The sequence below is a fragment of the Agelaius phoeniceus genome, assembly GCF_051311805.1.
Source record: "Agelaius phoeniceus isolate bAgePho1 chromosome W unlocalized genomic scaffold, bAgePho1.hap1 SUPER_W_unloc_1, whole genome shotgun sequence".
NCBI lineage: Eukaryota > Metazoa > Chordata > Aves > Passeriformes > Icteridae > Agelaius > Agelaius phoeniceus.
The window spans coordinates 9,395,096-9,409,534 of NW_027509866.1; the positions used below are offsets into that span (position 1 = coordinate 9,395,096).

At 55.8% G+C, this 14,439-nt stretch overlaps 2 protein-coding genes across 2 annotated transcripts in view; both read left to right on the forward strand.

Annotated features, from left to right (window-relative positions):
* LOC143692499 (uncharacterized) overlaps positions 1 to 14,439 on the forward strand; it is a 168,912-nt gene that overhangs the window by 90,334 nt on the left and 64,139 nt on the right. The gene's annotated exons all lie outside the window — the stretch shown is intronic.
* Positions 629 to 6,803, forward strand: LOC143692418 (serine/threonine-protein kinase pim-1-like). The gene is made up of 6 exons (XM_077172653.1): positions 629 to 659; positions 4,815 to 4,921; positions 5,052 to 5,102; positions 5,306 to 5,672; positions 6,287 to 6,463; positions 6,697 to 6,803. Exons 1-6 carry the CDS (start codon positions 629 to 631, stop codon positions 6,801 to 6,803), a joined length of 840 nt encoding a protein of 279 aa, XP_077028768.1.

The window sequence follows — 14,439 nt, forward strand, 5'->3', positions numbered from 1 at the left end:
CTGTCCTGGCAGGTTTCATATGGGAATAATCCTTGGATATAATCAAATTTGGAAGAGGAATCCCAATTTCAGCCATGAACCCCTGGAGGAGAAAGACAGTTCTTTCCCACAGGAAGGAAAGCACACAACTCCAGGGCTTCAGGGGCTGATGAGAAGTGACCCTCAACATGCTAAGGTCAGCAAGACCAGTCAGGCAGCCCCCAGGAGGCCCAGCCAGCCAGACCTGTTCCATGTTCTTGGATCCTTGGGGCCCTGCAGCATCACAGTGGCCCCTTGGTTCCATAAGACCCTGTAGGATCACAACAGATGTTTGTTTCCATGAGGCCCAGTGATATAACAATGGTCTCCTTGGCTCCACAGTGGCACAATGGCCCCTTGCTTCCATGAGGCCTTGCAGTGTCAAAATGGTTTCCTTGTTCCCATGGGACTGTGCAGTGCCACAATGGCCCATTGGTTCCATGAGGATGCAGAGTCTCAAAATGGCCCCTAGGTTCTACTGGGTTCCCCAGGATCACAATGGCCCCTTGCTTCCACCAGGTCTGGGTGTGTTACACTGGTCCCTTGCTTCCATGAGACCTTGCAGTGTCACAGTGGCTGCCTTGGTTCTGTGAGGCCCTATGGTGTCACAATGGCCCCTTGGTTCCATGGGGACTCGGAATGTCAGAATGGCCTCATTGGTTCCATGAAGCCCCACAGTGTCACAATGGTCTCTTTTGGTTCCGCAGTATCACAATGGCACCTTGGTTCCATGAAGCCCTAAAGTACGGAATGGCCCCTTGGTTCCCTGCAGTGTCACAGTGCTCTCCTTTGTTCCATGGTGCCACACAGGGTCACAAGGGCCCCTCAGTTCTACAAGGCCCTATAGTGTCACAATGTCCCCTTGGTCTCATGAGGCTGTGCCATGTCACAATGGTGTCATTGGTTCCATGAGGCCCTGCAGCTCCACAATGACCCTTGAAGTGTCACAATAGTCTCAGCGGGTTCCCCTGCTGGTTCACAATGGCCTCCTTGGTTCCATGATGCCCCATAGTGTAACAATGGTATCCTTGGTTCCACAGTCAGAATGTCCCTGTGGTCTCATGGGGGCCCACAGCCCCTTATAGAGCCCCATGGCCCCTTACGGAGCCCCACAGGGTCACTGTGACCCCCTTGATTCCATGAGGCCCTGATGTGCTACAATGGCTCCTTGGTTATACAAGGCCCTGCAGTGTCACAATGGCCCCTTGGTTCCACTGGGTCCTGAAGTGTCATGATGGTCTCCATGGTTCCATGAGGCCCCACAATGTCACAATGGACTTTTGGTTCCATGAGCTTTCATACTGCCAACAATGATCTCCTTGGTTCCACAGTGTCACAAGGGACCCTTGGTTCCATGAGGTTCAGGAGAGTAACATGGATGTCTTGATTCCATGAGGTTGTGCAGTGTCACAATGATCTCCTATGTTCTGTGGCCCTGCTGTGGCTGCTGTGTAACAATGGCCCCTTGGTACCATGAGGCTCCATAGTGTCACCATGGTCCTTTTGGTTCCATAAGGCCCTGCTGGGCCACAGTGGCCCCTTGGTTCCAAGAGCTTCCATCCTGTCAACAATGATCTCCTTGGTTCTGCAGTGTCACAATGGACCCTTGGTTCCATGAGGGGCCTGGGCTCCCACAGCCTCTCACAGACCTTTATGGCTTCCCCAGTTCCCCATGGCCCCTCACTACCCCTCACGGCCCCTCACAGGCCCCTCACAGGCCCAGGGCCGGGGCTCCTCCCAAAAGAGGAGGGATCGGGCCTTGCTTGTTCTCCTTTCATTTCAGTCTCTTCCCAGCCACGAGTGCAGAAAGGCTGAAATGGAGCCTTTCCCCAACGTTTCCCTCGGGGTTAATTGCGGGCTGAAGCTCTGTGCAGGCGCTGGCCCCAGCGTCACCATCCCTGCAGCCACCAGGCCTTTGCTGTCCCCCCCCCCGTGTCCGTTCCCTGTCCCCGAGTCCCGCCCGGCTCTGGCAGCAGCAGCAGCTGCAGCGCAGGGGGCGCCGGCCCGGCCCAGCCGGGGCTCCCGGCCAGGAGCAGCAGCAGCGCCGGCCCCTTCCCGCCTGCTCCTGCCTCGGCTCCCAAGGGCTTTTTCCAGCTCAATTCTGGAGCAGAGCAGCCAGCACCCACACACAGCCCTGACTGCTCAGGCCCCGCCTGTGCTGCCCTGAGCCAGCCCTCAGAGGAAGAAAGGATCGGGTTCCAGCGCTGTTTTCAGCTCTGTTTGACTCACCCTGAGCTGACAGCAGGAGGCTGCTGGTGCCTTTGCCATGGGAATTGGAGATCACGGCTGCTCTTGGCCCTCTTCTGCTTGCCACCTGAATTTTACCCATAAAACTGCAAGTGCCTCTTTCAGTTGGTGCTGCCCACAGTTCTTTCATGAAAGTGCTTTCATGAAGTCAGTGCTTTTGTTGCAGGCATAAAGATCAGCAGATACCCACCAGCCCCTGAGCACTAAGGCGAGAGGAATTAAAGCCACACAGGCCACATTTGCAGTGCTCAAACACAGCCTTGTTGTGTTGAAAGAGAATAAACTGACAGAGGCCAGCACAGAAATTGCCTCCATAGTGTGGAATTAAATTTAAAAATCCACCAGGAGAAACAGAAACCAGAACTTCTCAACTCGCTTCATTGCTCCTTCCCAGCAGCAGCAAACACAGATGCCCAGAGGTGTTTTGCACTGCTGCTGCCCCCAGTTTGAGCCCAGGCTCTGCCCAGTCCCAGCGGGAAGCTGAGCCCAGCCCAGGGAGCTCAGCGCACGCAGGGCCAGGCCCAGAGCCCCGGGCACGGCCGCCCATTGCGGGGCAGCGGCGCAGACAGAATGTCCTGTGGCCCAACCCTCCTGCTCCTGCCACACAGCGCCTGCCTTCTCCCCCTCCTCCTCCTCTCCCAGAACAGCACAAATTCCAGCTTGGAGGAGGCTGCCCCAGAGAGGGCTCCTGCTCCTGTTCCAGCCTGAGTGTCCCTGCAGAGGAACAGGGCATCGTTCAGGCACTCCACAAGCTCAGGCTTCCCATTTCATGGGGAGTCTGGGATGAAAATGGCTTTGTCAGGAAGGACAAAAGTGGAGGGAACGGATTGGAAAGTATTAGGAAAAATTATCCTTTGTACAGGCAAAGCTGACCAAGTCATTCCCTGCATTTCTCCTTTTCAGATTGTTTCAGTAATCTCCTGAGGAGGGGTCCAGCTTGTTCTGGTGCCTTTCATGAACTGATTGTGCTCTTGATTTATATCAGTGCAGGAGATGTAGAAGCATCTGAACTGAACACTGACACAAACTCCCTCTGTCAGCCCATTTTCATGTTCTACATCACTTTCAAGATGTCCATGGGGGCGTTGGAATGATTATCACACAGCTCTCCATTTCTGGCTGCAAGATCTGGAGAGTCTTTCTCTGCATTCAGTCATGCTTGCATTCCCTAACAATTCCTGGTAGCCCATCATCTTTTCTTATTGTAAACCAGTAACAATGAAAACCTCACCAATGGCACAAGTGCCCAGCTCACAAGGAAAAGAAAGAACAAGCTGTAAAGTTCTTCAAACGTTTGTCCTGCTTTGCTGCAAGAGTTGTGCTGCATGCACAGTGTGGAAAGCCAAGAGAAGCTGCAGTTGGTGGCACATCTTGTGACAGAAGCTGCACCTCGTTCTCCAGGAAAGGTTCTTGGAAAGAGCAAACAGGACTGTGGACAAGATTCTGGAAGAACTGAAACAGTTTTTAGGAAATGAAATGAAAACAGAAAGAAACAATCCAAGATGTTTTCCTCTATTTATTTCTATGCTCCCCTTTTCCATGTTGCACTACATCTCCATCCCAGGAATTCCAGATGCACTTCACCTCTAAGATCGGTGACTTAGTGATTTTTAGACACTCAAAAATAACCATGAGCCTCACAGAGTTTTCCTTCCCCTGGTTTTACTGGAAGGCAAGACTGGAGATGTAAGTGCAGTGCTGGGGTCAGGTAGGAATCCTACAGCAAGGGAAGGTGGCCCGACAGTGTTTGACCCTCAGCCAGGCCAATGCAGAGCAGCAAGCGAGGGGATTGCTGTGCCAGTGTGCAGGAGTCAGGGCTCTGCATCTGGGCTCACCGCTGCAAAGTTCCCGTGTTTGGACAGACTCAGGGGCTGTGCCCGGGGCGCGCGGGGCTCGAACGTGGGGCTCGTGGGGCGAGCGGGGAACGGACACGGGGACGAACGGCCCCGGTGCTTCAGTTGCAGCGGCGGCAGCGGCGGCAGCAGCAGCGGCGGCAGCAGCAAAAGCAGATAATCTACAACACTGCTTCTCTTTTTGTTTCTCTTTCTCTCCCTTTCCCGCGGTCGGGCACCCTTCTCTCGGGGTCCCTTGCCCGGCGTCCCTCTCCTCTCCCCGCCTCCCTCTCCTCTGCCGGCCCGGGCCATGCCCCCGGCCCGCCCCCGGCTCTGGCCGTACTGGCGGTGGCGCTGCTGGGCGGGCCTGGTGCGGGGGCGGCATCGCCGCCCTTCGGCTCCGCCTGGCCCCAGCCCGGCGCCGGACCCGAGGTAGGCTCCAGCCCCGAGCCCGGCCCGGGCCCCGGCCCCGGCCCCGGCCCCGGCCCCTCCCGGGGCCCGCGGAGGACACAGGCGGCGCGGCCGCTGCCGCCGCCTCCGCTGGGGCTTCCCCGGCCCGAGCTCCGCCGGTCGGCAGCGCGGCCGCCGGCCCCGAGCCTTCCGTGCCGCGTTCCAAAGAGCGAACGCCTGGGCATGGCCGGCCCGGGGCGGCTGAGGGGCGCTCGGGGGCCGTTGCTGGCCCCGGCCCGAGCGCTGACAGCCGCGTCCCGCCCGCAGGGAAGGCGCAGGAGGCCCTGCAGGAGCGGTACCGCCTGGGTTCGCTGCTGGGGCGCGGCGGCTTCGGCAGCGTCTGCTCGGGGACGCGGCTCTCGGACGGCGCCCCGGTGAGCGGCGGGGCCGGCGGCGGGCGGAGGGGGAGGAGGAGGAGGAGGAGGGGAAGGCGAACAAGGAGGAGAATGTCGGGGCTGGGCAGGACGGGCGCCGAGCTCACCCGCTGCTCTCCCTCGCTCGCAGGTGGCCATCAAACGCGTGCCGCGGGATCGCATCCGGCACTGGGGCGAGCTGGTGAGTGAGCGGGGCCAGCGGCAGCAGCCGGGCCGGGCCGGGCGGCGAGGAGCCGGGGCCCGGCAGGGTGGGAGCCGCCGGAGCCCTGCGGGGAGAGCGGGCGTGGGCTGAGCGGGGCGTGCAGAGCATCCCGGGCTGGCTGAGGGCTCCCAGAGCCCCGGCACGGCCTCAGCCCCACTGACGGCACCGCGCTCCTCCCGCAGCCCGACGGCAGCAGCGCGCCGCTGGAGATCGTGCTGCTGGCCAAGGTGTCCCGTGGCTGTGCCGCTGTCATTCAGCTCCTGGAGTGGCTCGAGCTCCCCGACAGCTTCCTGCTGGTGCTGGAGCGTCCAGAGCGGTGCCAGGAGCTCTCGGCTTTCCTAGCGGAGCGGGGGTTCCTGCCCGAGGAGGAGGCGCAGGCGCTGTTCCGCCAGGTGCTGGAGGCCGTGCGGCGCTGCACCGCCTGCGGGGTCCTGCACAGGGACATCAAGCCCGAGAACATCCTGCTCGACCTGGCCAGCGGGCAGCTGAAACTCATCGACTTTGGCTGTGGCGCCTTCCTCCAAGACACAGCCTACACCCAGTTTGCAGGTGAGCCCTCCAGGGGATGCTCCTGGGCATCTCATGGCCCAGCCTGGGTGCAGCACCAGGGCTTCCCCCTATTGCAGCCGGGATGGGATTGATGCTGGAGCCGAGTTGATTTGGGTGGGGTGTGAGGGGGGCCAGCTGCCAGCCCTGCCGACAGCCTTCAGCACCCACTGTGGCCTGGGCTGGGGCTGGAGCTGGGGCAGCCAGCCCGACACAAACCCCCATGGGGGTAGCAGAGAGCGGGGTCTGACCCTGTGCCCTGGATGGTTTGGTGTGCAGGCGAGGAAGGGCTTGGACTGCTCCACTCCCCTGGTTTTCCTTGGCTTATTAACATTTCTGGGGGCCATGCAGATGGGGAGGAGAGTGGGTTTTCTCCACCACTGGGTGGGTTTCTCCTTTGTGTGTCATGGTTGGGCCTTCCCAAGGTTTCTGCTGCCCTCTTCCAGCACCAGTGGCTTCTTTTCCAGCCCCGAGTTTGTACACAAGTCCCAGGTGCTGGCGAGAGGGCAGCGCTCACCCCGTGTGCCTGTGGGGCAGCCCCCACATGGCCAGGGATGCTGGGGCCGGGCTCTGGGAGCCGCAGCATCCCCCTGCTGAGCTGTGTCTGTGTTCCACAGGAACCCTGTCCTACAGCCCACCAGAGTGGATCCAGCACCAACGCTACCACGGCAAGGCAGCAACGATCTGGTCCCTGGGCCTCCTGCTGTGCCACCTGGTCATGGGCAAGCACCCGTTCAGGAGGGGCCAGGAGATCATCCGGGGGCGGATATTGTTCCCACGATGGCTCTCTCAAGGTGGATCTCATCTCTGGGCACGGGGGGAATCCCAGTGCTGGGAGACAGCAGCGGGCTCGTGGGCATCCCGCTCTGGCAGCTGCTGAGGAGGTGGCACAGGTCCTGCTCTCCTCCAAACAGAGCATCCATGGGGAAGTTTAGGCCCAGCTCTGGGCACACCCAGCATGGCCTGGGCACAGGAACAGGGGGGCAACTTCTCCAGCTGACTGGTGATTTCTGGTTTCTCTCCCCAGAGTGCCAGGATATCATTAAGAGGTCTTTGTCCATGCAACCCTCGGACAGGCCGTCCTTAGAAGAGCTTTTCTGCCATCCTTGGGTGCAGGGTGTTCCTCTGCCCTAGAAGATGGGAGAGATCCACGTGCACAGTTGGACCCAGGGGCCTGGCAGGTACCAGCTCCACACATCTCTTGGCACTCAGTGGCAAAGCAAACCAGGCTGGTTTTGTGCTGCCTGTAGCTCTGAGCAGGGGTCAGCAGAAGGGAACACGCAGCTCTTGGGCTGGAGCTGAGCTGGAGACCTGGTGTGGCAAGCACTGGTGGCCACCATCCCCCCTGGTTTGGTTTGTCTGGTTCATGGATGGCTGGGGCCCTGGGCAGAGCCCTGACAGCCTGGTCTGGCCCCAGGGAAGGAGAAGGAGCCCCTGGGGAAGCTGTACCAGGTGGGGCTGCTGCTGGAGACACCAAGGACAAGCTCAAGGGTGACAGTCTCTTCCTCGGCCTGGCCAGCTGAAGATGATGGACTTGGATTCTGGCACCTTCTTCAAAGCCAGGCTCCAGGCCCAATTTGCAGGTGAGTCCACAGGCAGGGGGATGCTCCCAGATCTGGGCCTGGCACGGCCTGGCCGGGCACCAAAGGTTCCCCCTTTGCTGGGGCAGATGCAATGAATTCTTCAGTCGCTGCCCAGCTGCTTTTTGGCTCTGGGCAGCTGCTGAGGGCTGGATGTGCCGTGGCTGGCTGCAGGCTGGGCACATGTCCTGCCCTCCTGCTCTGCTGCCAAAGGCAGCAGGGATGGGCAGCTCTGGGCACAGCTCTGGGCACAGCCAGCATGGCCTGGGCACCGCAGGCCTTGGCACAAGGGCCCAGGAGCCCTCAGCTGACGGGCGGTTTCTGCTTTCTCTCCTTGCAGCCGGGCTCTGCGGCTGCTGAGGCTGCTCTGGGCTCTGCCAGGGCTCTGCTGGGCTCAGCCCTGGGCCCAGCTGGGCTGGCTCTGCCCTCACATTGCTCTCACAGCTCTGCATCAGACGAGCCCGTTGCCAGCACAGCGCCTGAGCTTTCTGCTTTGGCAGCTGAGTGAGACTCTGCTGCAGGCCCAGAGATTGCAGCTGGGGACACACATCCAATTGGCAAGGACCCAAACTCTCCACAGTCCCAGCTGAACGCCTGGATCTGCACAGGGTGTTCTGTCTGTCCCATTCTTCCTTCTTGATTGGCTGGAATTGTGCAGTTGCACTTTCTTCCTCCTCTAGCAGTGCCACGAGTGGGCCAAAGCTGGCGAGTGGGCCGTGCTCCTGAGGCAGTGCAGTCTGGAGCTGGTGGATGGAGAATTGCCCTTCTGCACTGCCAAACCAGAGCAAAAAGCCCTAAGTGGGACTTTGTGTCTCTAAGAAATGCCTGACAGTTTCAAAGCAAATGTGCAGCTCATTTCCAGGCTGAGAAGGAAGGGCATCTTCTAAAGGATTTGGGCTTTGACAGAGTTTCCCTTCCCAGTCCTGCTTGGAGCTGGAAGGGCACAAAGCAATTTCCTCTTGCTTCAACCCCAGTTTCAAATGGCAATGTTGGAAACAAAGCCCAAAATCTTTTAAAAGGCTGCTGAGGTCAGTAAGATGGATCCATGGCATCAGCACATTTACAATGTAAATAACTGAGTTCTCTTTATAAAAAGATCATTTACCTTCTTAATGCAAAGAATGTTACTTTGCATTTATATTTTGTTTTTTTCACTAACATATTTTTTCTCTAACACTTGGATTTTATTCTTATCTTTTACAATTTACCTATTTTTTTCCCTTTTTGTTTTTTTTTCTTTTAAATAGAAAACATGTCCTATCAAAGGAATGTCCTTTACTCCTGGTTCCTGTGTGGAGCAGCTCCTTCCTGCTGGCTGAGCTGCTCAGGCAGAGCCCGGCAGCTCCTGGCCCTGCAGGGCTGAGGCTTTTCCCCGTTGCTGGGCACAGACTGATGGAGCAGCACTACTGAACACGGGCACACAGAGGGACCAGGAGCAGCTGCCTTTGCCCACCTGAGGCTTCAAGGCCCAAACTCTGAGCAGCCAGGGCTGGAAGAGACTGGCAGGATCTGATCCCTGACTCTGGGCCAGGGCTGCACAAATGACCCCACAGCAGCAGCAGCAGCAGATGGAGCTGACTTTCAGCACAGCCCTGCCCCTGTTCCCTCCCGTGTGCAGCGGTGTCACAGCAGCCTGAGGCACCTGGGAGCCCCCAGTGCCAGCAGGGACTTGAGATGGCAGCCCTGGGCTCCTGGAGGCTGTGCAAGGAACGGAGCTGGGCACTCCCTGTCCATGGGGAGCTTGCAGATGGAAAAGGCTGCTGTGCCCAGGCAGCTCCAAGGGCACAGAAAGGAGGCTCTGGAGCACTGGATCTGTGCCAGTGCCACAGTCCTGGGCAGCAGCCAGCCAGCCCTGGGGGAACAGAGGGCACAGCACGAGGGACAGAAGCAGGCAAGGGCAGAGACTGGAGAGAGCCAGAGCCAGGAGCAGGAACAGCTGCTCCATTGCACTCTTGGAGAAAGCTCTGGGCTGGTTCCAAGCGCTGAAAGGCGTGAAGGGCAGAGAGGAGGCCACAGCAAACAATGCTCCTGTTTGCACAGCCTCCCCTCTCCGTGTCCCAGAAGGAATTGCATGGACTGTGCTCTTCTCTCCGAGTCGTCTCGTTCAGCATGAGCAGCTCAGCACCAGGAGCTGAAGGAGCTGAAGCCTCAGGCCACAGGAGCTGGGCAAGAGGAGACTTTCTGAGCAAATGAATGCTGCTAACATGGACCCAGCTGAATGCAGTGGATAGAATCATGGAATCACAGAATCCTTTCTGTTGGAAAAGCCCTCTGAGCTCACCCAGGGCAGCCGCTCACCCAGCAGTGCCAAGCCCAGCACTAAACCACGTCCCTGAAGTGCCAAGGCCTGGACAGCAGCCCTGAGTGAGGCCTGAACAGCAGGCCCTGAGCCCAAGGTGGCCTCTGGATGAACCTTCCAACCAAAGGTTATCTTTGTATCTGCTCCCTGATGAAATGTGCATGGTCATTAGCACTGTGATAGATGTAGCCACTCATCAGTGAAACATGTATTGACCTATGTGTATTTAGAAGCCAGACCAGGCCATGAAATCTGACATCTGGCCTTGTTTGGGGCTGAATGGTCAAAGTCACCTCCCTTGGTTCCTCCTGGGGCCCTGGCCAGGCTTTGGGAGGAACCCAAGAGGAGGATGAAGCCAGATGTTGCCACAGTAGCAGTGCTGTCAGTTTGTCCATTCAGCACTGTCAGAGCTGGGCCCTCTCCCAGCGGGGTTGGAGCCTCAGCTGTGGCTGGTGGCACCTGCAGGAATTGCCAGTGCCCAGGAGTGGCTCTGCAGCCCTTGGCTGTGACAGCTTCCCCAGCTGCTGTGTGGGTCTGGGGGATGGTAAAGGCTGAGGGTAACTGGGGCTGGATCTTTCTCAATCACTGCAGGCAATCTTTGGTGGGGATGGTTGGGTGCATTGCTGAGCTGCTCCTGTTGTGATTCTTTGCTGCTTTGAGCTGCAGGAAGTGACACTGATTCCTTCAGTTGGTGTCTGTGTCTTTGGTGCTGACCCTGCCCACTGGCAAAACAAAACTGGCCCAGTCTGGCCAGATCCCAACAAAATGTCACTTGTTCAGTGTCAATGTGAGGAATCAGTGCCATCAGAAATTCCCAGATGGGAAGCCCTTCCCTGGAGTTCCCTGGCTCTGGAGTGGGCTGAGGTGGGAGCCCCATGGGAGCAGTGGGGCAGTCGGGTAAAAGAGGCTGAACCCCTGGATGGCTTCAAAACATCCAAAAATTGCACATGGAAAAGGAAAAGAACTTGTGGGCTTGGGAAGATGGGGGTGAACTTTGTTAATGACACTTTGGAAACAGCACCAACAGAAGGAAAAATTGTTGTTGTCACTCCCACACGGAGTGACAGAAGGTTTTAATCTTGAGCTCAGGTTCATTTGTGCTAGTGATATAATTATAATGATAGTAGTAATAATAATAATAAATTAATCGTAATAGTTATATATAATATTACACAATAATTTATATTTGTATCTATGTAATTAAAAATTGATACTATTAAATAAGGCTGACAGTACTAATATGTCAGCTTTCGCTGCTCACTGTGGCACTAAATACTCTACAGAAAAGGACTGGCCAAGACCCAAATGTCAGTGGTAAACTTTTTGAACTCTATACAAGGCATAAAGGAGGAAGGGATGAAATTGGCTATTTCTATAGGATTTGCTGATACTGTGATGCAGAGTGCTTTTTCTATTACTGTGAGAAATGCAGTGATTAAGACTGCTGGGTTTTTCATATCCCAGACAAACCACAAGCTGCAGGATTGGTTGAATGGGTGAAGGGGTTGTTAAAAGAGCAGCTGAAAAAATGAGGAGATGGGAACCTGTCCCCATGGAGAACCCATCTCCCAGATGTGCTCCATGCTCTTAACAATGGTCCAATGGGGAAATGGAAACCCCTGGCTGTGCATGGCTGCACCCAATTTACATTAATGAACTACATCAATTATTAGAAGAAGAAAGAAGTGATGCTGTTAAAATATCCAACAGCAAATCCTGCGAGCTCCAACAAACACAAATGGGGCTCTGCAGAACTGCACGGCCTTGGATTATCTGCTTGCTGGCCAGGGAGGATCCTGGGCTATGCCAGGACAGGAATGTTGCAGGAATGTCTATCAGTGCTGGGTTTGAGGTCCAACAATCAGGAATCACCTCAATAGAAAGATGAGTAGAAGACAGTCAGAAAGAAGAAAATTCCTCATGGTGGGATTGGCTCCCAAATTGGAGGCTGCTGTGAAATGCATTCGTGGCAGTCACTGCAATCATTGCATTGTGAGCACTTGGTGTGTTATGATTCCATGTGACACCTTGTGCTGGAAATGGAGTACTGGGACTTGTCTGAAAAGAGACACAGTCTCAATGATAAAAGAGGCATTTGATAAATAACAGAGAATAGCAGCTAATTAGGCATGTTTTAAAAGGAATGCAAATTGTAGCTCTGAGTAATGAACTTGAGCAGCACTTAACTGAAGAACAAGAGCTGATGCCTTTGTGCCTAATACCTAAATTTAAACTGTGTTATTGCAATTGTTCTGAAGGTTGCAGTTCATCTGTAGGTCAAAGCACTGAGTGAAGAACTGAGGCCTCACCAGGCCCTGAGTGAGGCCTGAACAACAGGCCCTGAGGCAAAGCTGAGCTCCAGATGAACCTTCCAACCAAAGGTAATATTTGTATCCACTCATCAATGAATCATTATTAGCAATATGATCTCTGTATGTGTTCATTGGTGAAATATGGATTTACATTCCTGTATTTAGAAAGCAGGCCAGGTCCCATCTGGCTTTGTTTGAGGCTGTGGGATCAAAGTCACCTCCCTTGGTTCCTCCTTGAGCCCTGGCCAGGCTTTGGGAGAAGCCAATCAGGAGAATGAAACCAGATGTTCCCACACCAGCAGTGATGTCAGCTTGTTTGTTTAACAGTGTAAAAGCTGGGCCCTCTCACAGTGAGGTTGGAGCCTCATTGTCTGCAAAGGTGGGTGCACCTGCAGGAATTCCCAGTGTCCACGAGTGGCTCTCCAGTCCTTGTCTGTGAAAGGGTTAAAAGCACTGTGCCCCGGCACAGTGGGAGAGAATAAGAGACACTGCACCCAATATGGAAGCTTGCAAAGATTCAGCCACAAGCTCAAGACACAGGATGAAAGTTGGCAAGAAACAGGGAACAAAACTGGCATAAATGAAGGGCAGAGCCTGCTAAAACCAGTGAGGAAATTGCTGAAACAGCCAACAAGAGACTGTGCATGCCTAGAGGAGAAAGGTGCAAAGGGCACAGCGATGAAGACGTCCAGCCTTCATCAGGAGCCCCCCGAGGAAGACGCGGAGCCTTCCTCAGTGCCAGCACCAGTGCGCGCTGCGCCTGCGCCTGGCGCATGCTAATGATGGTAATGAGTGCTGAGAGATCGTTTGCATAACCACACCTTTTCTAAGGAAAACCATGAATGTGCATAGAGTATAACCATCCATTGTAATCTCTGTGTGCTGTGTGCTGTCAGGAGGAGATATCCCTGCACACCTGGTGCTGAATAAAGCAAATCCCCCTCCCTGGGCTTTGTCTGGGAAGTGTCTCTGGGCCCCGATTGGGGCCATCCACGTCCATGGGGTTCTGTCAAGTCCCAGTGGAACCTTGGTGCCACGTTGTTCCCCAGCCTCACAGTGCTCTCCTGCTGCCATGAGGTCACTCCCTGTGTGACACCCTGCAGCCCTGGCTCCATCAGGGTCTCTGGGGTTCCTTGGTGCACGCCTTTCTCCCATCTGAGCCTTGCTCCCATGGGTTCCATGGACTGACAGTGGCCCTCTGCATTCCATGGGCCCAGCTAGATCACAGCAGAGCCTGGCTTTCATCAGGTTCTGATACCTGTTCTGCCAGCTGACAGGGCTGATTTAAAGAGCACAGAAACCAATGGGAAGAATGGTCTTATTTTACTGTGAGGGTTAAGGCAACACAAAAGTAAAATTATATATTCAATACAACTACATGCTTGGCTTTAGCAACAAGCAAAAAGAAGCAAGGTAATACACCTAATCATTATTACAGGAGAGAAAGGATAGGGACTGAGAAAGACACATCCCCAATTGCCTAAATACTTTACCATCACGCAGAGTCTGCAGTCGCTGGGGAGCCCCATTTCACAGCGAGGACCTGGAGAACTCTTGCAAGCACTTGGGAAAATCCCACGTGGTGCATCCACCCATAGGTGAGGTCTCCGAATTTGCTCCAAAAGTGGGTCCAGGTTTTTAGGCCCAAATCAGCAAGTCAAAGGAACTGGACTGTATTTTTAGCCCATGAACTCCTGGGTCTCCTGGCACTTTTGCTGACCAGGAGGACCCATGGCTTGGCCAGAGCCCAGTCCCTGGCTTGGAGGGTTTCCCCTAAAATATCCTACAAGCCTCTATTCATGTCAGTTGGGAAAATTTCTTAGAGTGATACATTTCTTGCAGGTAACTACACAAGATTATGTGAAAGTCTCCAAAGCAGCTGGTTTGGTGTTAAACAGCTGCAGAAGCACTTTGTCATCTATTTTTAGCTAACTAAAACTGATGGTGTTAGTCACATAATGCCCAGGGTTTGTCCTGTAAGCCAGCTCTGGCTGAGGGCTGCCCCTCAGGCCTGAGCACATCAGCAGCTGAAGTGACCAGGACTGGGAATGGCAAAAACACCCCCTGGGACTGGCCCAGAGGCCCTGGGACTCCCTGGCATGGATCACCTCAGGAGACAGGATTTCAGGGAGCCCAAAGGACTTTTGGGAGAGCTGCTGTGGACACAGAGGGAATGGCACAGCTGGATCCCTTGCCTGGGCTCCCAGAGGACCCTTCTGCTGTGGGGCTGCTGAGGGTGGAGGAGCAGCAGGTACCCATGGCCACCCCAAAGCAGGGCCCCGTTGGCAACACGGCCCCGACCGGGGCTGCGGGACCCCATCCCTGGGATGAGTCAGGAGCTGCAGACCTGGGAGTGCTCAGCCAGAGCCTTCAGCAGCCCCACACGGCCAGAGCGTGAGCCCAGTGGGGAGTGGGCACTGACAGGGACTGTGGGGCCTGAACCAAGGCCCAGCCCCACTGAGAGCGGCTGTGCCGGACACGCTGCAGCTCCAGGAGCAGCTGGAGCCCCAGGCAGCCAAGGGGTGCCACCATGGATGTTCCTTTCTTCCCCTCAGAAAGGACACTGGGAAGCTGGGGAA

What these genes read in the sequence shown, in the direction of transcription:
- LOC143692418 (XM_077172653.1), top strand. Translation starts at nt 629, where the DNA reads ATGGCCCCTTGGTTCCATGGGGACTCGGAAT. An exon ending in GGCTCTCGGACGGCGCCCCG is followed by an intron (nt 4,922 to 5,051) that starts GTGAGCGGCGGG and finishes CCTCGCTCGCAG; the next exon opens with GTGGCCATCAAACGCGTGCC. An exon ending in CCCACGATGGCTCTCTCAAG is followed by an intron (nt 6,464 to 6,696) that starts GTGGATCTCATC and finishes TTCTCTCCCCAG; the next exon opens with AGTGCCAGGATATCATTAAG.